At 39.2% G+C, this 24167-nt stretch overlaps 1 protein-coding gene across 3 annotated transcripts in view; it reads right to left on the bottom strand.

The window, feature by feature from the left end:
- FAM199X (family with sequence similarity 199, X-linked) overlaps positions 1 to 24138 on the bottom strand; it is a 43793-nt gene extending 19655 nt beyond the window's left edge. For 2 of the 3 annotated variants that reach the window (XM_003135275.7, XM_005673785.4), the window contains exons 1-2: positions 9111 to 9586; positions 388 to 607 (exon numbers count right to left, since the gene is read on the bottom strand). In XM_003135275.7, coding sequence (XP_003135323.1) covers positions 388 to 607; positions 9111 to 9307 — 417 coding nt within the window. In that variant the 5' untranslated portion in view covers positions 9308 to 9586. Of the gene's footprint in view, positions 1 to 387; positions 608 to 9110; positions 9587 to 22089; positions 22131 to 24074 lie in introns of those variants that run through there. The other variant, XM_085006959.1, reaches the window with a different exon arrangement.
- Between the last annotated feature and the right edge of the window lie 29 nt (positions 24139 to 24167).

Genomic DNA, 24167 nt, shown 5'->3' with positions numbered 1-24167 from the left:
ACAGTGGTTTGTGATCTTAGATGTATAATGTGACCCTGTGTAAAGGTATATGCTTATAAGAACATGAAGGCTATTTATTAGTGAAGAGTAAATTTGATTGGATTCATGAACAAAAAGGTACTGATGATATGAAACAGCAACTTTATACAAGTACTAAATTACATGAAAATGTACAAAAGGTATCTATAGCATGAGAAGCCTTAAGAGGTTCATTAGCAAAAATAAAAGATACATATTTCGTATAACTCTTAATGCTGTCAGAGAATCTCTTGGACTAGCTAAACACTAGAGAAATTTACGTTGAGGGAGATGAAAACACCAAAACAGAAATTCATATTTCTACTTATGGAGTAACAATGGCAATATAAGGAAAACAAAAACACCTACCTGCCATTCAAATTCGCTATCTGACCAATCCCAGTATGTGCTAATAGAAGAAGAGACATCACTGCAGACACTCCCCTCAGGGAATAAATCAAAAGATGTGAAGTCTTGGTCATCTAATAGGGAATAGCAATCATCTTGATCTCCAACAGAAACCGATGAAAACAGCTCCTCACTGCATTCTGAGCTGGCCACACTTGTTCCACAGGAAGTTAAGTTCCACCTTAAAAGCAACACACAAAATAAATCACAATGAAAACTACAAAATACACGATTTTAAGATACTGATAGGATATTTATGACATTTATAGGAATATGAGTATATTTTTAGATATGATAATGATATTGTGATTATTTTCAAAAGAGCCCTTATTTTTAAGGATATATACTAAAATATTTATGCATAAAATATGTCCGCAATTTGCCTTAAAATAATAAGAGGTTGAGGAATCAGTAGGGGTATAGATAAAGCACAGTGATGTATTAATTGTTGAAGCTGCATGATGGGTATATGGGGTTCATTACACTATTCTCTACTTTTATATTTGCATATTTGACTGACTGAAGCCAGACTGAGTTCAAATTCTTGCTCTTTCACTTACTTGCTGTTTGATCTTAAGCAAAACACACCCTCTCTAAGCCTGAGTCCTCATCTTTTTCCCCCCCCTTTTTCAGCCACAGCCTTGGCATATGGAAGTACCTAGGGCCAAAAATCAAATCCAAACTGGAGCTCTGACCTACACCACAGCTGCAGCAATGCTGGATCCTTATTTAACCCACCATGCCAGGTCAGGAGCCGGGATCGAACCAGTGCCTCCACAGAGACAAGCCAGATCATGAACCCACTGCACCACAGTGGGAACTCCATGGGACCTCAGCTTTAAAATGCAGTTACTGTGAACATTATATGAGAATGCATGAAGATTCAGCAGATATAAAATGTGCTCAATACATGACAGCTATTATTATCATTAAAGGAAGAGGGTAGCCATTGCAAAGCAGAGCAAAGCACCAACAAAGTACACAGGGCAGAAGCTCAAAATGTTTCTTATATTTAAATAACTTCTACATATCATTGATATGCAGGATCATTGCAAAGATGTTGGAAAAAAGGAGTGTGATAAAGAAGATTAAAATGACCACAAATTTCACTAACCAGCAGTAACTAATCTATAATATTTTGGTACTTTTTTCTACATGCATATATTTATTTTTTCACAGAATCAGCATTCTGTGTGTATACATATATATGAAATACACATAATATATTTTAGCCTCCTGCTTTTATTCATCTAACATTATATACTGAACATTTACCCAAGTATATTACTTGAGAACATTTTAACGCTTGTATAGTATTCCATTGATTAAATGTATCATAATATATTTAACATTATTCCTTCAATAACATATACTTAGTCTATTTCCAATTTTGGGGGTATTACAAATAATAATGAGATGAACCTTTCTGTTTATAATTATTGATCCAAACATATAATCTCTCAGGACAGATTACTTGAAAGTAAATTACTGAGTCAAAGAATATGAACATTTCTAAGAGTGATGGTATACTTAACCCAAGTACCTTTCTAAAAGGCTGCACCAATTTATACTCCCCAAAGCAGTATATAAAAGTGTTCATTTCACTACACCTTAAAAGCACTGGCATTTTCATTAAATTTTTTTTTTTACCTATCTGATAGGAGAAAAACACTTTTATACCAATTTCATTTTCTTTGATTACTGGCAAAAACAAAATTAAAAATATGTATTAGCTATTTTGCTATAGCATTTTATGATGTGTTAATATTTTCCTTGTTGATTTTATAAGAGTTCTTTGTCTATTAAGAATATTAACATTTTATCTGTATTACTTGTTGCAGGGTTATATATTTTTCTTTTTTTTTTGGTCTTGAAATCTACAAATCTGTCTTCTTTTATAAATTTCCACTAGCGTGATATTATTAACAAGATAATCTTCATTGCTTTGGCAGTAGCCTAGAGAATTAATCCTTAAAGAATGATTTAGTATGCCCAACACTAATAAGGTACTGAAATAATGACTTCCTGAAGAAAAGCCTGTTATTTACCTATTATTAGGTTGTTTCTCATCCTTCATTAAATCCAGGTTTTTCTTGAATTGCTTGTTTCATTTTCTAACTTCCCTTCTTATTTTATATAGCTAATCTTAATTCCAAAGTTCTTGCTTTACAAAATTTGGCAACCTGACAATTTTATGGCACCTTTTACCTTTGTGCTAAAGGTAGAGTATTTTAAAGCATTGAAACGCACACACACTCTAAACTACTATAGTTCAGTACATATAAAAGTAGATGTCAACAAACTTTACAAAAAGGAAAAAAATCTAAAACTCATCTGAAGCATCTTAGAATACCTGTAATATTACTTAGTTTCATCACATGCTTGCTAGGTAAGCAGTATCCTTGTTTTTAAAAAATCAACAAACTTAGTTGAATTAACCAAATTGCCTAGGTCATGCAATAAGGCAATATAAAGCTGTGAATAGCAATTACAAGTTCTGTGCTTTCACACACAGAACATTTAGTCAGTATCTTCAATGTGCCAAATCCTGTGTCATGTACCAGAAAAAGCATTTAATGAGAATTTCTTTTCAGCTTCCAAAAATTCAGTAGAAACGTGCTTCTTTTTCATGAGTAATGATGACTCTTTTTAAAAGAACTACGCCATATTTAACAATCTAATGATTAAATCACTGACAAAGGAATCAGGAATATGCTTCGTTTTGTGTTCTTACCTTAGGGCAAAATCAGGATGTTCCTCAGCTTTCCAAATATATAACTTTATAACAGATATAACAAGGTTCTGGGCACTCTTAGAAGCCTTAGCTCTTTGTTCTTTTTTCTTCTTTTTAAAAATTAACAACAGCAAGGAAACTGGCCTCATGCTTGAAACAATCATTTACAAAATAGAAAAACTTTTAGAGTTAAAAAATTCTGTAATAGAATTTTTTCTAATAAGCAAATTTTTTATCATTATTGTAAGACAACATGGATTAAAAACAAAGTAGGAAGTGCTTTCACCCACTGCTGGTGGGAACGTTAAACTGGCATTGGCACAATCTTTCTGAAAAGCAATTTAGTAGTTTTTGTATAAAGAGCTTTAAAAAGGTTCATGCCTTTGGATCCAGTAATTGCCTTTCTAAGAATCTATTCCTTTCCCCAAATAGAAATTTGGGAAAAAGATGTATGTACAAACATGTCTAAACAATACTGCAATAGCAAAAAAAAAAAAAAAAAAAAAAAAGGGAAAGCAAATGCCCCAGAACATTGGGAATAATTAAATGATATATCAATATTTGAATAATGGTGTTTTTAGAATCATTAAAAAGTAATATTTTCAGATTACTGAAAAATCATACTTTTCAGACTACTGAAAAAGAAAATATAATATAACTGCAAATAACTTGGTCACAAATTATACAGAGACTGATCTTGACTTTTAAAATTATATATGTGTGTAGAAAGAGCTTTAAAAGTAACATCAAAATATTGACAGCTGTTATCTTCAGTGAAAAAGATCATAAGTAGTCTTTATAGTTTTGTATATGCCCACAGTTTTCTATAGTGAACTTTTACAATAGAGATTTAAGTGGGTTTTTGTTTTTGTTTTGGCCACATCTATAGCATTTGGAAGTTCCTGGGCCAAGGATCTAACTTGAGCCATGGCAACGACAACCCCAAATCCTTAACTGCTAGGCCGCCAGGGAACTCCCTAAGTGGTTCTTTTAGGCTGTTCTGTTGGTTTCAAATGTGTTATGCAAGACCACTGTATATGTATGCTCATCACTGAATTCTTCAAATTTACAAAAGCTGTACATCTTATTCCACTAAGAGAAAACTACCTAACATTAAGATCCTAGCTATAACCATGAAATTATTCAGAGAAGACTTTCCATATCTTAAAAGAAAAATGTTGAAAAGAATCCACAAAATGGGGTTTAACTCAAGAACTAGGCTTGCTGCCCAAATTTTAATTAAAAAAAAAAAAAAGAAGGCCAAGAACATTTATCTGCAAGGCTTTTCAGCAAGAATACACAGATGAAGGGCTTTCGAAGGTATTTTCATAAAATTAATAAAAGCATGTGCACACTTATACACTCTTCTGCAGCCCTTTCTCTCTCAGGTAGACCTAACCATCCTACCCCTCAGGATGAGAATCCAGGCAATGAGCACTGTGGAATAAAGTCCTACAGTCAAGTTAATGAAAGCAATTCCAAATCCATGCCATTCATTCTCAGGTAACAGTCCCCTATTATCACTTGTAATTCATCACTGACTCCCTGCCAGAATCCCCATACAGCCACCCTGACCTCTGCTACTCCTCTGGAGCCCAACTGACCATCAAGGCCCCAAATTAGAGAGCAGACACAACCCCCCTATGCCATTCAAATTTCCAACTCTCTTCCCAGAGACCTCAATTGTCTTGGGATCATTACATCCCTCTTACCCCTCTACAGTCTGGGAAGTAAACAACATTCCAGGTCATTTCTAAGGCTAATTCTTTCATTTGGGCTTCTGAGTAAATGCCATCCATTTCCTGTCATCCCCCCTGCTCTGTGGGGACTGCTTTTCTGTGAGCTGCTTCTATGATGCTAAAATATCTGGAGTTCCCTTCGTGGTGCAGTGGTTAATGAATCCGACTAGGAACCATGAGGTTGCGGGTTCGGAACCTGCCCTTGCTCAGTGGGTTAATGATCCGGTGTTGCCATGAGCTGTGGTGTAGGTTGCAGACGCAGCTCGGATCCAGCGTTGCTGTGGCTCTGGCATAGGCCAGTGGCTGCAGCTCCCATTCAACCCCTAGCCTGGGAACTTCCATATGCCGCGGGAGCGGCCCAAGAAATAGCAAAAAAAAAAAAAAAAAAATGACAAAAAAAAAAAAAAAGCTTAAAATATCTATTCTTGGGAAATAAAAACTCAACAAGGCAAAAAAAAAAAAAAATGAAGAGGCCTTCACTTTTTTTTTTCAAATTACCACATCTCTCCTTCCTTTCCCTACTAAATTTATTGAAATGTTTCTTCTATTCTCTCAACCTTCGTAACCCACAGTTCTGCTTCTACCACACTACTGGTATTTCTGATTATCCCCAAATCTAGAGATGTAGCCAGGACAGTTCTCCAAAGCCTGATCCCCATTCTCAATTTGTCACAGGTCCCCAAACCAAATTTCCCCTCCCTCAGTAACCTATCTCACTTCATGAAACATGGTTCTTCTACCTGCAACTCACAGCTCTTCCGCACCTCTAATTCTCTATCAAGATAGGAAAACTGTGGGTGGAACAAAAAGCGCATGGTAGTCTTGGGCTTTTTGTAGTTAATGGTGATTGAAAATGGGGCTTGGAAGTCACAAAACTGAGTAACTGTTTCATACAATATGCAGTTCATTTTGTATCCTGCCAATAGGGTGTACAAAAGTGAGGTACTGTCCTCCCACATGCTTTTCACAATTGTTCAGTGTCAAAGTACTGATGTACTCATGAAAGATAAAGAGAACACACTGAGTAGTTCATATTAACTTCCATTATCTCACAACTTAATTATAGGACCTACTAATATCATTATACATTTTTCAACTTGCTAAATGATATCCTTTTTTATGACAGTGGAGGTTACAGTGGACAATGCTAAGAGAAAACCCACAATTATATCAGAAAAACCCTGTCTCTGATGAACCAAAAGAGCCTTAAAATATATATATATATATATTCCATATTGATGTTTCTGTTAACAATAATTAAATTTTTTGGCTTATTGAAATTTATTTTACCCCTCCCCCAAATTCTATACAAATCCAACTTGGTCATAAAACCCTAAAAGATACTCCTAGAAAAGTGTGAATTCTTATGAAGCTGGCTATGTTCATGTAATTTATTTTCTATTGAACCTAGACGGGTGACACACCAATCTACATCACCAATCTGGGTGATTCTAATCTGAACACAACACGAACATTCAAATTTAGGGATCGTAAGTAACAGTGCCTTCACTTTTGTATATGGAATGGGTGATCAATGGGGACCTGCTGTATAGCACAGGGAAATCTACTTAATGTTCTGTGATAACCTGTTTGGGAATGGATATGTGTCTATGTATGGCTGAATCACTTTGCTGCACAAAAGAAATTAACACAACATTGTAAGTCAACTATACGTCAATAAAACTAAATTTTAAAAAAAGCAAGAGTGCCTTGACTCTCTTGGTTAATGAAGACTGCATATACAGCCCAGAGACCAGTATATGAGCAGTCAAAAAACTCATCATCATAAGCACCTTATCAACGGTATTATTTAAACAATCTTCACAGTTTTGTTACCAGGCAACAAGGAAGAAGCAAAACAAAAGGTAAATCAAGTACCTACCCTCTGACAAGCTTTCTACTTTCAATGAAAACTTGTTTTATAATGATTAAACCCAAGGCAGGATATCAGTACTCTGCTATTCAGATCCGACTGTTGCTTGATTTGGCAAATGATGCGATGTGAAGAAAAAACTGACACATACAACTCCAAAATAAAAGAACTCCCTAATCTAAACTTTGCCCATATACATGATTTAGCTGTCTGCTTCTTCCTGAAAAGGAATGACTGGAAGCATATGGTCTTCTCAAACGCCATCTTGAGAGGGGGTAAGAAGGCAGAACATTCCAGAAGGAGGAAAGATTTAAAAAGCAAAGTAGCCTAGGGAAGAAACATCATCTTCCGTAAGTATTGTTAATTCTGCTTCCCATAATCTCTGCTGAAAAGGGTACAGAGCAGGACACATCAGACCTCCAAGCCTTGTGAAAAGCTTGAAGGAGAGGGAGGTTTTTAAAAAAGCAGGCAGTAACTAGAAAAAATAATGCTTAACTTGGGAAAACTAGGGCTGAACAGGAACCTCCCCCTCTATCTTCACCACCTCATTTTGGAAAAACAACCTTGACCGCACCAAGGTTTGTGAGAAAAGGGTTAGAAAAACACAAGGAAAAATGGGGAGGAGGAGAGAGAACAGGACAAGCTGTAAGATATGTATTTATTCGCCTTGCTTCACCCCCCATCCCCCCCACATATTTTGGCAGTGCTTACCCTCAGCCTGTCCCCACTCCCTTGCCCTCATCGTCAGAGCAGGCTATTTCTGCGAACATTAACTTCCCTGTGTTTATTTACCCCAATGCTGCAAAACCTAAATATCAAATATGTGCATAAGTATTCTTTTATTTCCCAATTCCAACTATCTTAAGCACACTTGATTTCATCAATACATTGTGTTCATGTTATAGTCACATCACGGGTTAGAAAAGCTTCTGTGAGTTAGTCTAAGAAACTATAACAACCATTTATAACACTGGAGCCATTAGTTCTGTTCCAAGTTTCATCACTGGCTTCAAAGAAGTAATCCTGGCTTTGCCTAACTCGGTTTTATGACCTTGAACTCAGTCTTTTCTTTCTGGGCCTCAGTTCCCTCATTTTTGCAATGAGGATTTGGAATAGTTGTAAGAAATTTACTATCACTTCCGTTTTAAATGTTTTATAGTGACGCTCTCTATGATTACAGTCTTGCTTCCAGACTGTAACTTCCTTTTAGGTAAGAATCATATTTTATATATTCCCTCTACTTGGTTTGGTATAAACTCAGTAAATCTGTAGACTGATTTAAGGGGTGGGGGAGGGGGCATGCAAAAGACATTAGAATGTGGAGGGATTTGTTCATGGTCATTTTGTAAACTGGATCAGAAATCAGAACTAGACTCCTTAACTCAATTCCAGTATTTTCTATAGCTTAATTCCTCTTCTCCTCCCTCCTCCCTTGTTCTCCACACAACCTCCCAGGCGTGTGTGTGTGTGTGTGTGTGTGTGTGTGTGTGTGTGTGTATAATATGCACCTATATTACGGTTTGAGGCTATGTGTAAAAAATCTTCAAATCCCTCACATTTGACACACATTTAAATGTCTGCATGAGAGAATTCTCCAGAACACTGTACCTTCCAATAAAAACCAGTTAGGGGATGCATCCTCTGAATAAATCTGTATAAACAAGCCCATCCTAAGCTTCGCTCCATCCCTCCACTGGGGGAGCAAACCAAAGGATATGCTTCAGGAAGGAATCTTCCAGATTTAAGCTTATACATCTTGGCAGAGCCCAAAGCGCTAGGGCAAAGAGTTCATAGAGGAGAGGAAAAAAAGAGTCGTCAGGTTTCCTAGAGCTTCACTAAAAAATGGGGGGGGGGGCTATGAGAAATAGGGCTATGAGACAGGTTAAAAATTGCGAAATGGAAGATTCTAGCTTTTAAAAATGCCACCTCTCAGAAGATCCCTGCATTGATTCTAAGCCATCCGAAACCCACTCTATACGTACCGGAAATGGAAGGGGTTAAACTTTTGCGGATTGATGGAAACAGGGAAGCATCTAAAAATCCAGGGTGGGGGCCTGAGATCCTCAGGGTCCAGATGGAGCGGGAAGGGGGCGGGAGATGTCGCTGGGTCAGAAGATGAATAGGGGGGTAAAGAGAGAGTAAAATGCCGGCCAAAAGGAAAATCGGAGGGCAGAGGTGAAAGAGGGAGAGGGAAGGAGCCCGGGAATGAGCGCAGGGCGGAGGAAGGTGGGGGAGGGGACGACTGGAAGCGCAGACCCGAGGCGGAGGGCCAGGATGGGGGACACCCGGGAGGCAGGGGTGTGGGCCATCAGCCCCTGGCCCCGGCGGAGCTTCGTACCTGTTGGTGTGGAAGCGGTGGAGAGGGTCCGTGCGATGGCAAGAGGAGAGCTGGCAGCCGAAGTCGCTGATGTCCAGGCAGCCCGGCTCCTCGCTCGGGCAGGTGCCCACCCCGCGAGGGGGTCCCAGAAGCGGGAAGGGCTCCTCGGGGGTTAGAAACTTCTCATACGACGTGGTGGCTGACGCCTCGTCGGACATGGTTGGAGATGGCCTGGCTCGGGCTCCTACTCTGGCCACGGGCTGCTCCCGCGCCTGTCCCTGCCCCCACTCTAACCTGTCGGCAGTCGCCGCTGCGCCGGGGTGTGCCCGCTGCAGCTCACTGGCAGGCTGCGCGCCGCGGCCCACCGCTGCCCCGGGAGTGCCAGGCGGCACGTAGGGGCTGCTCGACGCCACAGGGGCCCGCCGGCCACCCAGTCAGCGCCTCGGTGGCCTCTGCAGCCGCCTCAGCCGTCGCCGTCGCCGCCGCCGCCGCCGCCCGACCCAACCCAGTCAGCGCAGGGCCGCGCCGCGCCGCGCCGCGCCGCGCCGCCGCGCCGCCGCCGCCGCCGCCGCCGCCGCCCGGCCCGCCCACTGCGCTCGCAGCTCGCGACTGCTGCAGTCCGCCAGGCGCCCGCAGGGAGGGGAAGGGCGGCGAGAAGCTGCTCCCTGTGCCCCCTGCTGGCGCGGAGGAGGAACTGAATCTCGGTTCGCCGCAGCCCGCGCCTCCCGCCCAGCCCCGCCCCGCTCCACGCGTCAAATCAGGGATTCTAGGCGCTGGAAGGGCCCGGTGCCGCAGGCCAACCTCCACCCCCGCTTTCTCACCCTCGGCCGATTACTAAGCAGCAAGCCGCAGCCCTGAGAAAAGGGACTTGGCCAAGGTCATACTGAGGGTGCGTGAGAAAGAATTCGGAGGCTCTGGTTCCCAGCGCACTCGATCACCCCGTCCCAATTCAACAAGTATTTCTTGAGCTCCTGCGGGGTGTGTGCCCAGCACTGTGCAGTGAGCTGCAGGGGAAGTAAGCCAAGTAGGAAAAATAGTCCCCGCTTCACCCTTGATCACCTAACCCAGAGAACTCTGCGCAACAGACACCAGGCTGCTTAGAGTTGCTGGACACGTAGTGCTCTTTTGTGCTCTGTGCTCTTGTTCGCATTATGTATTCTGCTTGGAATGTCCTGCCATTTCTCCACTGCTAATCCTTAAAGCCCCAGCTCAAACGTTACCTCCTCTGTGAAGCCTTCCCTGACTCCCAAATGAGACAGGCATTCCTGCCAATGATCTCATAGAAGATATATTATGATATACATGTTCAACTTAAATCAACTTATAGGTGTTACATGCTTTTCTTCCTATCCCTTTCTCTTTTCTCCGTCTTCTGACAAGTGGTTCTAGATCTTTCTTGGAAGATAAGTTTTTGAAAAATAAGTCGGAGGAAAACGCAAGATTGCCAACTACTTATTTTGCCAAATAAAGACAATTTTTTAAACTTACTACTATTTTATAAAAGGAAACACATTCTCATATAAAATGATAAGGTCATAGTCCCTCAATAAAAACATTAAGTATACTTAGCTTTATGGCAAAACATTACAATCAACCTTGAGGGAAGCACAGATCTGAAGTAAGTGGAAAGGAAGAAGAGAGAACGTAGCAGGAAGAGGAGGATAAAGGGGGTTGGGAGAAGTGGAGAGTTGTCACAGGAGCCTCAGTCTTAAACTCTGTGCCTTGTCCTATTTATTCAACCTATAAGGAAAACAACTCCTTAACCACTCCTTAAAATTTATATATTGTCTTGCTTCAGTTATTTGGTTACTCTAAATGTTGAGTATGTCTGTCTTCTTTCATTTAATTTAAAGATCGTGGAAGTGAGAGTAATGATGGTTTTGACCAGTGGTTCACAATGCTCCAATGCCCAAAGGCCTGGGACAAGTGAGAAAGAATAGGCCATAGCTTAGTCCCCACAAACAAGAGATCTTATTGTCCAAATGAAGCAAGAGTCAAGTGCTGCATTATAAATACAGGTACTCAGGTAATAGCACCAGAAAGTATTAAGAAGAAGCTGGCAAAAATCATCAAACTTAAACAAATCTTTTTTACACACACTATACAAGGACAGTGTTTTTCCAACTGGAATCCAATGACAGTCTGAGCTTTTTTACAAGTATGTTTTACATTCAGTTTTAAGCATATTTCTGTAGTATCTGGATCATTGAATGATAACTGCCACATAATTATGACTTTTTTGAGTCTGTTTTTAAAACCAAGTTGGCACAAGGTAATACTACTTTAATTGTCATGAGCTAGTGAGAAAACAAATGAGGTGAACCTCCTACTTCATGGCTTGCTGTACAAATGAAGATTTTTCTAGTAGTTTGAAAATGGAAAGTGATGGGAAAGGAGAGTCCTCACAAGGAATACAAACAAACATGTTGGAGGTCAAGAGCATATTCAGGTTTCTAAAGGCAGTTTTGTCTCAACCAACAGCATATATCACATTAAATTAACTTTTTAATTTGTGCATAACTTGTAAATTTACTTTGAATTTGCATAGGAGCTTTATGAAGAGCAGAGTCCATATTTAGTTTTATGTTTGTTTATACTTAAGAGATAGTATTACAAAAGGAATTCACATAAATGATTGGGTCTGAGAGAATGTTTTTCTTTTAAAAGGATTCCCTTGAGTATATTTTTCAGCTGAGAAATAGAGATATAGCTAATGACAGAAGTACATAGAGAATGTGTACTATGCATGTAATGTTTATTTTAATATATGGTAATGATGTTCTAGTCCATATTTACCAAGTTCTTAGTCACTGGGAGTTGATGACTATTATGTATCCTCCCTTCTTCCCCTACTTCGATTTGCTTGGTTTATCCCTTGGGTGTACCTAGTCTGAATGCATTTACCCAATTCATCCCTCCCTCCTGTTATAATTGAAATGGAATAATTCTAATATGTATATATTAATTCTCGACCTTTGAGGATCTGGGCCTGGAAGGCAACCCTGGGGTGACCTACCTTCCTCCAGTGCATAACTTATCACCCAGAGAGATGATGGACTGCAAGAGGGTTGTGAAGAGACTGAATGGGACTGAGAATTGCCAACCAGTCTTTATCATTTTGGTTACTATTGGAGAGAAATGTATTGAACTTGACCCAATGAGCTATGATCTAACACTTATAATTTTTTCATGTGTTTGATGGATGCAGAGTATGTATGTATATGTATCTACATCTATATCCTCATCTATATCTAGATATATTGAATAATATGTTGTATATATAAAATCAGATCCCCAAATATCACCAGTACAACCTGCTGATAAAACGAACACTGAGTGTACTTATCACAGCAAGAGAGAACATCTACTCCACAAAGATTTGGCAGCATTTCAAAGGGAAGAGGTAAGACTAGAATTCAATAACATTGGAAGTTTGGTTTAAAGTAGAGATTTCAGTGTGGAGACTCCATTAGGATTGAGTAAGAATCATGATACAACACTCCAGGAGTGATGGAGCAGCAAGGCAAGAATTGAGGTAAAAAATCCAGAGAATCTTAGGGTGCAAACTTCGTTGATGCTTTCAACTGAAGCACTGGTAGGTCTTTTGGGAAATTCTTATGAAGGGCATATGATCTGTGTCTAGACTAATTTTTTTTGCATGTGGATATCCAGTTGTTCCAGCATCATCTGTTGAAAAGAGTACCTTTTTCTCCATTGTATTACCTTTACACCTTTGTCAAAGATTATTTTATGTGGGTCTATATTGGGACTTCTTATGCTGTTCCACTGATCTATTTGTCTATTATTTTGCCAATATCACACTGTTTTGATTACTGTAGCTTTTTTTTCTTTTTAGGGCCACAGGTGTGGCATATGGAAGTTTCCAGGCTGGGTTGAATCAGAACTACAGCTGCTGGCCCACACCACAGCCACAGCAACGCAGGATCCCTGACCCACTGAGTGAAGCCAGGGATGGAACCTGCATCCTCATGGATACTACTCAGGTTCGTTCCCACTGCACCACAGTGGGAACTTCCTGATTACTGTAGCTTTTATAGTAGGTCTTCAAGTCTGGTAGTATCAGTTCTCTGTTCTTTTTCAACATTGTTTGGGCTATTCTGGGTCTTTTGACTCTATATATAAACTTTAGAATCAGTTTATCAATATCCACAAAATAATTTTTTGGGATTTTGACTGAAATTGAATTGAATCTATAGATCAAGTTAGGAAGAACTAGCATCTTGACAATACTGAGTTTTCCTTCCATGAACATGGAATATCTCTCCATGTTCTTTAATTAGAATTTTATAGTTTTACATATATATATGTGTACATATATATGGAACTAAGAATATATATGTATGTATATTCCTGGCCTCGCTTATATATTTATATATATATATATATATACACATATATATATATATATATATATATATATGGAACTAAGAATATATATGTATGTGTGTATATATATATATATTCTTAGTTAGATTTACACCTAAGTATTTTATTTTGGAGGTACCAATGTAAATAATGTTGTGTGTTTAATTTCAAATTCCACTTGTCCGTTGCTGGTATATAGGAAAGTAATTCACTTTTGGATATTAACCCTGTATCCTGCCAATGTTCTTATGATGAGCAATCAAGCCATTTGCCTGGGCAGAACAGCCCTGAAAATAAAGAGATGCTCATGATGACAAAGTAATAACAAAGTTATATTAACAGAGACAGTAAAGCCTAGATCTAGTTCTCAGAGTCCAGGCTGAGTATGGGGCTAGACAGTTTGGGTTCCTAGTTTTCCTTGAATAGACCATGAATATCTAAGGTGTAATCATTCTGGATTTTCACTGTTGTTTGAGCTGTCACAGTCATATATCAAGTTTCTGTCTACGGTTGTTCCAATCTCCAAATTTCCCACAGTGATTGTTTAAACCTCTGTAGCAGGTTTTTCTGCTCCTTCTGCTATCTAGCCATTTGTGAGATTGTTTGACAGAACAACAACCATGATGAAGATCATATATCTGAAACTGCAAAACAAACAATACTAAATACTGAAAGAAGGATTATGATCAGAGTTTGTACGTCTGACTATGATCAGGGTTTGTGGTTCACTTCTCAGCCAGGAACCGAGAGTGTCTATATTAAACCAAGGGAATATATCCCATCCCCGATGTGAAGAGTCTGCCGAACCAGCCATGAGGTCAGTCTTCAAACTACCTAAATTCTGATTACTTGGTTTACTTCCTGGAGACCTCTCAGAGATAATCTGCATGGGTCTAAGCACAAGATTCTATTGCTAAAATAATCTCCCTCAAGGAGCCAATCTTCTATGGCAACTCAATTCTCAACCATCACCTGCTCAATTTCATGAACTTCTGGGGCAAGAAGTTCTATCATCTTAGTGGCTGTATTAGTTTCCTAAGGCTGCTATAACAAATTGTCACAAACTTGGTAGTTAAAACAACAGAATTTTATTCTTGTACAGTTCTGAAGGCTATAAATTTGAAATCTAGCAGGACCATACTCACTCCAGAGGGTCTAGGAGAGAAGTGGTTCCTTGCTTCTTTCGGCTTCTGTAGCTGCCCTGGCATTCATGGGCTTATAGCCAGATTTCCTCAACATCTGCCTTCATCTTCACATTGCATTCTTTGTGTGTCCGTCAAATCTTCCTCTGCCTTGGAGTTCCCATTGTGCCTCAGTGGTAACAAACTTGACTAGCATCCATGAAGACTCAAGTTTGATCACTCAGTGGGTTAAGGATCTGGCATTGCCATGAGCTGTGGTGTAGGTGTTGCAGACATGGATTGGATCTAGCATTGCTGGCTGTGGCATAGGTCAGCAGCTGCAGCTCCGATTCAACCCCTAGTCTGGGAACTTCCATATGCTGCAAGTGCAGCCCTAAAAAGCAAAATAGAATAGAATAGAATAGAATATCTTCCTCTGCCTCACTTTTATAAGGACACTTGTCTTTAGATTTAGGACCCACCCAGATAATCCAGGATAAGATCCTCCTCTCAAAATCCTTAACTTAATCACATTTTTTATACAGTAATATTCAGAGATTTCAGGGATTAAAAAGTGGAAACATCTTTCAGGGGCTACCATTCAGCCCACTGCAGAGGCATTGTCTAAATCACTTGATATTCTCTGAACCACAGCATGTAAGATTTGCTCTACTTTCTGGTCCTTTTATAAAGCATGAAATTAAGAGGCCTGAGAAGGGGGGGAAATCCAGAATTCCCCCAAAGTAGTTAGGGTTTCAGTTCTCTAATTGGAGCCCCCTCCCTTTTTTCCTTTCTTGAATTAAATTATCTGCTTTATCCTTTTTCCTAGAGGACAAATCAGTGGGCCAAAATGTATGATATCAGAGACAATCCCAATAATACAACTAATTTCCAAAGTTTTAGACAAAATATCTATAAGGATAATGATTGCACCTACTTTCAAGAAAGACAGTAAACAGACATCTGATTTACCAAAAAAAAAGCGATGGACATAATTTTATGGAGGAAAAGTTATAAGATATAATAGAGGTATAATGTACATTCTATACCATAAATATACAAAACATACAGGAACAATATATTGACAGAGTATCAAGAATACTAACTAAAGAGATTCAGTAAGTCTGGAGCAGGTACCAAAAACACCCTACATATTTTAATGGAACTCCATAGGTTAAGTCTGATGTGCATCCTCACTTAAAAACTACTGGCTTTGAAGATGCTAGATTCAAAATAATAGGAAGTAAGGTTGTGGCCAAGTAAAGGTTTAAAATAATCACTGAAGTTATAACTGTTAACGCTATACTGATACTGCCTAATATTCTCAGCCAAAGCACCATCAGGACTCTGATAATAGAAATATCATGGAGACCAAGGGCACTGAGAAATCTCTAGGTACTTCACACTTAGCATACAATTCCTGAAATTTTCATATTAATATATTTTCCATACAAATTTAACCTGGGGAAGGCTGAGCATCTCTTCTCATTAGACAACTCTTCCCATGCATTTCATCAATAGTAACACTGAATAAACATAATAGCTTCTAGCACCCCTCTTTTTTCTAAGGTAAAAGAACTTTTTTTTTTTTTTTTTTTGCTTTTTAGGGCCACGCCTGTGGCATATGGAAGTTCCCAGGCTAGGTGTTGAATCAGAGGTACACTTGCCAGCTTATACCACAGCCACAGCAATGCAGGATCTGAGCTGCATCTGCAACCTACACCACAGCTCACGGCAACGCCAGATCCTTAACCCACTGAGCGAGGCCAGGGATCAAACCCGTGTCCTCATGGATACAGTTGGGCTCATTACCACTGAGCCATGATAGGAACTCCCAAGAACAAGTCTTTTTGATTGTCCAGGGGCCCTCTAGAAAATGTCAAAGATAACTTTAGATGCAAGTTATTTTATTTCATTTTACATTTAGGATTCAAACTTAGGAAAGAAACAAAATCAAAAGTTGTCAGGAGATTTGGATACTTAGGATAGTTGGTGAAAAGAAACAGTATTTGGCTCTTCATATGAAAGGGACAACGAAGAATTTAAAAACAAACATAGGAGGTAACATGATTATTAAGAACCTTAGCTCTTTCATAAGTGAGGAAGCTTTGTTTTCTTAAATAATCAAGGACATGATAAAGTCAACACAAAGCATATAAAACTATTCTGGTAAAACAGGAAATCTTTTTTTATCTAGGCAGATTACACAGAATATCCCTTCATATAGTAGGTAAAGGACATAAACAGTTAGTGTCTTGAACTACGCTAGGCCCTGGAAATACAAAATAAATGAGACATACTCTAAATCTTCCAAGATTTTACAATCCAGGTAAGGAAACAGATATGATTTTTTAAGTGAAAAACCATGACAGATTGCTAATTGTCTATCACATATCCTTTCTCCCCCATTCTTTCTAAGTGATAAAACATGATTTTTTAGGTAGTTTTATACCCAAATGGGGAAAAATGTAATTTCTCAGTTTTCTTTTCAGTTGGGGTGCCCAGATGACTAAATATAGGTCAATGGTATATAGGTGGAAGTTGTTGGGTGGGGCTTCCTAGAAAGCTTCCTAATTTTATCCATGTGTATGTGTGTGTGCACATATAGGCACTGGGGTGGGGGAGGAGTGAGTGCTTATGAAGCTGCTAAGCCAGGATGCCATTTTGCATTGCCTTTTTACTCATTTTTGCCTAGGACATGGATAAGATGGTTGGAGCTATAGCAAACATATTGTTACATTGAGAAAACTTTGAGTTAGGAAGACAGAGTTTGAGCTTAGAAAAGATAGCAGAAAGATGAAAGGAGCTGCTATAATAATATTGACCTGCCTACTTTTGGATTTCTTTTATGTTATAGAGAAATAATGGGCCTCTTAATGACAGGCAAACACAACTGCTAACTGATGCAACATATAATTATAATATAGTGAGATGCACCGTCTAAAAGAGGTATGTATAAAGACATATGAGTGCACATTTAAGGAAAGGGTTAATTCTGCTTAGGAAAAGGGAGACTAGGAAGGGCTTCACAGAGGGAGTGACAAATGGCCTGGGACTTTAGAATATGAGTATCTGTCCACTAGGCTGAGAAAAATAGGCATTTTGAATCAGTGACACTGAAATTCCATATCATTTCTGAGGTGAAACTGGTGAATGTTGAAAGATAGATGAAAGACTTATGTTTTTTATTAGAAATGGATGATGTAATAATAATCATATTCAATCATGGAAACTCTTAAGTGTTCATAGCCAGAAAAGTATTGAGAAATACCAACAGAGGGTACTATAATAATAAAATTTACATATCTGCCCTCATATAATTTTCTTATTTCTGAAAAGTAAATAAGATATATTATTCCCCTGTATAATTCTATCCATCTCAACGTTTAGGTACTTAAAAAAATTTTTTTAGCTTTTTTTTGGGGGGCTGTACCTGCAGCATATGGAGGTTCCCAAGCTAGGGGTGGAATCAGAACCACAGACAGCAACTCAGGATCCAAGCCACATCTGCAACCTACACCACAGTTCACAGCAATGCTAGATCCTTAACCCACTGAGCAAGGCCAGGGATCAAAACCACATCCTCATGGACACTATGTAGGGTTCTTAAGCTGCTGAGCCACAACAAGAACTCCAATGATATTTTCTTCTTATGAAAACAGAGAATGCTTATTTCAGTTACCAAATAAAAAGCAACCACTTAAAAGACCCTCCATAACCTGATTTTTTTTTGAGGGAGGATATGATCAATATATTTTATAAAAATTAAAATAACATATAATATACAAATGAATACATGTAAATAAATAAAATGGAACTAATTATGAGAGGTTACACTAAAAGGAATATACTCAAATATACACAGAAATAAGTTTTCAGATATCTTTGAGTCTTAATTTAGATGGGAACTAATTGAGAGGATAATCCCAGTGAAAATAATTGTCTTGGCACCTTTTTTTTTCTTTTTAGGGCCAAACCCGCAGCATATGGAAGTTTCCAGGTTAGAAGTTGAATTGGAGCTACAGCTGCTGGCCTACACCACAGCCACAGCAATGCAGGATCCAAGCCACATCTGCAACCTAAACCACAGCTAACTTGCAATGCCAGATCCCCAACCCACTAACTGAGGCCTGGGATCAAAATGGCATCCTCAAGGACACTAGTCAGATTCATTTCTGCTGGGCCACAATGGGAACTCCTTAGAACTTTTGTTTTAAGCCAGAAGAGTGAATTTAGTTAACTGTTTTGGTATGGGTGGCTTTACAAGGGATGTATAATAGGATATTTGTGTTGGAGGGAAAAAAAAACAAATGAGATACCAGAAGTTATGGATTTTGTATCCTTGCAAATTTAAATTAAAAACTCTGGTCATTTTCAACCTGAACACTATTCAATCAATACCTATATACTTCTACAATACTATGATCAAGGTTTATAATGATGATCCCAATATGTCTTCTGATTCATAGCAGAATTTTAAAATTAGGATATATTTTCATTATTTGCCAACTGGTAGTCTGGTCTGCTTTTTAACACTTCTAGATTAATTAGAGCATCCTTATCAGGTATATGACATTGGGCTTGTTCTTTGGCTGAATTCAGCAACAAAGTTAACAGAAATGAAACAACCAGTAGCTAATAAATAAATTTAAGCTTCATGATATTAGAACAAGAATATTTATCACAAAATAATTATAATCTAACCAAATTTTTAAGAAATGTCATATAGCTTTTTCTAATAATTATGAGATTTTTTTCACATTCTATAGTGAAAAAAATTACAATGAAGCATGATTGAATCTACCATCACTTCTAATTTGATAGAATGTGGCCTGTTAGAGTCAACGAGACAAGTGATGTTAGAAATAGGTTAGATCTCATTTTCATTTAAGTTAGGTCATGCATCCAAGTTTAACTTGAGGCTCTCTATTCAGTTGCAGCTTAACACACCCCTGGCTTCCCTAGAGATGGTTATAACTGTTCTGCCTACAAAGGGGGGCCTACAGAGGGCCTTGTTTACTTAGTCCTCCAATAAACATGAGATAAGAATGAGTCAGTAAAGGGAACTCCCCTACACTGTTGGTGGGAACATAAATTGGAGCAGCCACTGTTGAAAACAGTATGGAAGTTCCTTAAAAAGAATGCTAAAAATAGAGTTGCCATATGATCCAGCAATCCTGGGCATATACCTGAGAAAACTCTAATTCAAAAAGATATATGTACCCCAATGTTCATAGCAGCAGTATTCACAATAGCCAAGACATGGAAAAAACCTAAATGTCCACTGACAGAGGAATAGATAAAGAATAGATATGTATGTGGTACATAGATAGATATAGATATAGATAGATATATACATATACACACATATGGTGTATATATATCATATATACATATATATGTATGCGCACACACATATATGGAATACTACTTAACCATAAAAAAGAATGAAATACTGCCATTTGCAGCAACATGGATGCAACCCGAGATTCTCATCTTAAGTGAAGTAAATCAAAGACAAATATATGATATCACTTATATGTGGAATCTAAAATACAATACAAATGAACTTCTTTACAAAACAGAAACCGACTCACAGATTTTGGGGAAAAAAAACCTATGGTTATCAAAAAGGAAAAAGGGGGTGGATGAGGGATAAATTAGGATGAGTCTTGGGGAGGGTAACCTGAAATAGAGCCTGAGGTTGGAGGGGGTTCTTCATATGATTTATTGAGGGAGTGCACTCAAGTGCAGAAGAGGGATAGAAGCAGGATAGGGCAGGGAGAAAAACTTAAGCCAACTGGAGACCACTTTAAGCCAGCCTGACCTCACAAAGAGTGCTGGGGTATATTATGCACCACAGAATTGGTCTACCTTGAGGCAAGGTGGCTGGTATTATGTACCCTCATCATCAGTCACTGACTGCAGCTTGCAGGAGTGGGGGAGTGGGGGTATTGTAGAGTACTGAAGCTCTTACTCTGCAGAGTGCAATTCTTCAGAAAATGAAGCAGCTGTAGTTAGCTGCTAACACCTACAGCTGCTGGGGGATGGGTCCACCTGCCTTGTAAAGGGGGCCCGAACTGGTCACCAGCAGTGTGTGTACATTGCAGTATAGAAACACTGTTATGGGAGTTCCTGCTGTGGTGCAATGCGATTGGCAGCATCTTGGGAGTGCTTGGATGCAGGTTTGTTCCCTGGCTCAGCACAGTGGGTTATGGATCTGGTGTTGCCGCAGCTGCCACTCAGATCTGATCCCTGGCCTGGGAACTCCGTGTGCTTGCGAGTGGCCAAAAATGAAAAAAAAAAAAAAAGGAAAAAAGAAAAAAGAAACAATGTCATGTGTGTCAGGACCCCAGATGAGCCCTTAAGAAAATGCCGGGGAAGGGGAAGAGGAGTGGGATGGACAGGGAGTTCGGGGTAAGTAGATGTAAACTTATATTTGGAATGGATAAGCAATGGGGTCCTACTGGGAACTATGTCCAACCTCTTGAGTCTCAAAACATGATGGAAGTTAGTATGAAAAAAAAAAGAATGTACATATATGTATGTCTGAGTCACTTTGCTGTACAACAGAAATTGAAAGAACACTGTAAATCAACTATAACAAAAATTTTTTAAAAATTAAAACTAAAATAAAAGATACTTACAAAATTAAAAATACATATATAATGGAAAGATACCACAGAAGCACTGCAGAACTTGAACACAAATATGTATGACGTTGTTTCTAAAACTATGAGAACTGGGATGAGACGCTGGGAACAACCTCTCTTTTTAACACTGGGTTTAGGAATATCCTCTCACCTTACCTATTCCCTTTGCTAAGCAGTAGCAGCTGGTGGTGGCTTCTGTGATCAGAGCAAAATGCCCAGCAGTGAAAGAACTGGATTGGTTAGGAGAATTTAAAGCAGATGAAGTCTCTGTAATGTGGATACAGGGTTTAGGGTGAAAGGAGCTGTAACCAGCAGAGTCTCTTGCTTGTATCTGAGATCTGCACCCAACCTCTCTGCTTTGTTGATTTCTACTGGCCCTTGGGACATCATTGTTGGCTTGTTTTCCTTCTGTGAAACACTTTTGCTTTGAACCAGGATTTTCATCTTTTCTGGCATCTGGAACTGGACTTTTGACAGCTTTATCCCTATGCTGACATTTTCTAATAGTTTGACACTAGAAATATGGGGGAAATTAAATTAAAAGCTTTCTCATGCTACCTCTCTCCTTTAAAAAAAAAAAAAAAACGAAAAAACTTAGCCACTTAGCCACTTTAAGTAGAAGACCAAGCCCAGACATGCATGCTATTATTGTTGGGTATTGGGGGGAAAAAAGACAAGTTGATTCTTCTGCAATTCAAGCCCAAAGGCTTTGCTGGGCGTGCAGGGGAATGAGTTCTGAAGTTCCAAAAGAGAGTAAAGAAGGTCGGGTAGCTACAAGAGTGGTATGGGGGTGGAGAGAAAACAATATTTGGTCTACTTTCAGCATACTTGGGGACTTACCTTCTGCTTCCCCAGTTCCTTTGCCATCACCAGTCTTTCTCCTAAAAAAAAAAAAAAAAAAAAAAAAAAAAAAAAAAAAAAAACACCGTGGACTGCCTGAAAATAAGTTGGGAAGTGGGACTGAGTGGATATGGAGCAAGAATAACAAGACCTGGGTACTGTAGGCTGTGATTTTGAAAGGAATTCCTTTTTGTTTAATCTGGGAAAGAGATTTTCTTGCGCTCTTGGGCTGAGAAAGAAATAAATACCTGATTCTACTGGCTGCTAATATAGAAATAACTACCACTTTGGCTGGAGTCAGAATAGTACATTAAAGAGTCTCTTGGTGTTGTCCTAAAACAAGCAAAATCTTTGTTAATATCCAAGCTTTACAGATTGATGGGATGAGGTGGGGATCGTTCACCTTTTATCTCCAGTGGCCTTAGGCAGTATGGGCAGCAATGGGGCCTATGTGACACAGTGTAGCACAATAATTGAGCTAGGTATGACTTACTATTTTAGTCATCTTCTTTGCTGCCAGCCTTCAAGGGAGAGACTCTTGCTTTATTGCCTACTGTCCTTCTACCTCTAAAGAGAACGGAGCCTTCCTGACCTGCATGGATACTGAAGCAACTCTTAAGGAACAGAAGAGCACTTGAAATTAATTTATGGCCATTTTCTCAGTGATATTTGAGAAGGGGCAAGACATATCTGAGTTTAAGTCTTGGGCTCTATTTGTTACTAGCTCTGTGGCAGTGGGCAAGTTATTGAGTTACCTGCTATCTCACTGGCCTGAATTTTCTAAGTTGCTTAGAAAAAAAGAGGAGAGAGAGAGATGACTTATAACTACCACCAATAATTGTGAGGATTAAATGGGTGTAAAGCACTTAACACAGTACCTGGTCCATAGATGCTCAAATATTAACCATGATTATCACTTAATATTTATCAGCTGGAAGGTCTTAGTGGAGAAAACATCTCTATCAAAGTCAATAATTACGGAGTTCCCATCGTGGCACAGTGGTTAACGAATCCAACTAGGAACCATGAGGTTGTGGGTTCGATCCCTGCCCTTGCTCAGTGGGTCGCAGACACGGCTGGGATCCTGCGTTGCTGTGGCTCTGGCGTAGGCCGGCGGATACAGCTCCGATTGGACCCCTAGCCTGGGAACCTCCATATGCCGGAGGAGTGGCCCAAGAAATGGCAAAAAGACAAAATAAATAAATAAATTTATTTTAAAAAAGTCAATAATTATAACTTCTATTTCAATATACTGCTTAACTCTATACTAGGCAATGTTCTAGGTGCTGCTTGCATGTGAACTTTTAAAATTCTCACTACCACTCTAGAGATACATCTTACTGTCATACCCATTCTACACTTGAGAAAGCCAAGGAATAGCATGTTCAAATCCCTTGCCCAAGATTCCACAGTTGGTTAGTGGAAGAGTGGAGATAAACCCAGAAAGTCAGGTTTACTAAGTCTGTGCCCTTAACCACTGAGGTATGTGATTTTTTTAAATTTATTTTTTTGTCTTTTGTCCCTTTAGGGCCACACCCGCGGCATATGGAGGTTCCCAGGCTAGGGGTCTAATTGGAGCTGTAGCTGCCGGCCTACCCCACAGCTCACGGCAATGCCGGATCCTTAACCCACTGAGCGAGGCCAGGGAACGAACCCACAACCTCATGGTTCCTAGTCGGATTTGTTTCCCCTGCGCCAGAACAGGAACTCCAGTATGTGATTAAATAGACAAGAACCAAAAGGAGATGGGTAATGGAGGGTAGAAAAAGCATGGGTTTAAGGTGAACAGTCAGAAACCAAATTTAGAGTCTGGCTTGGTCCGGAAGCTTAAAGGCATCATTATGAACTGTTCATGCTGTCAACAAGTTAAGCTCCTATTTAAAAATGAGTTGGTAAGCTTACAAGTCAACTTACAAGCCAGTTGAGAAAATGTTCAATAGATAATTACAACTAAGAGGAAAGGCCTAATATTTTATGTCTTTTACCAGGTAAAGGTCCGCCAACTCCCAACCGAGCAATCTGCATGCCAGGGGGCGTTGATGGTCCAATGAATATGGACGTGAAAGGGTTAAGGTCAG

Source organism: Sus scrofa, chromosome X (assembly GCF_054392235.1).
Source record: "Sus scrofa isolate SSC_HxYL_T2T_F1_AM1 chromosome X, Sscrofa_HxYL_maternal_Yorkshire_Landrace_v2.0, whole genome shotgun sequence".
NCBI lineage: Eukaryota > Metazoa > Chordata > Mammalia > Artiodactyla > Suidae > Sus > Sus scrofa.
The sequence above is the reverse complement of the archived record's forward strand: the minus strand, read 5'-3'. Positions and strand labels throughout refer to the sequence as shown.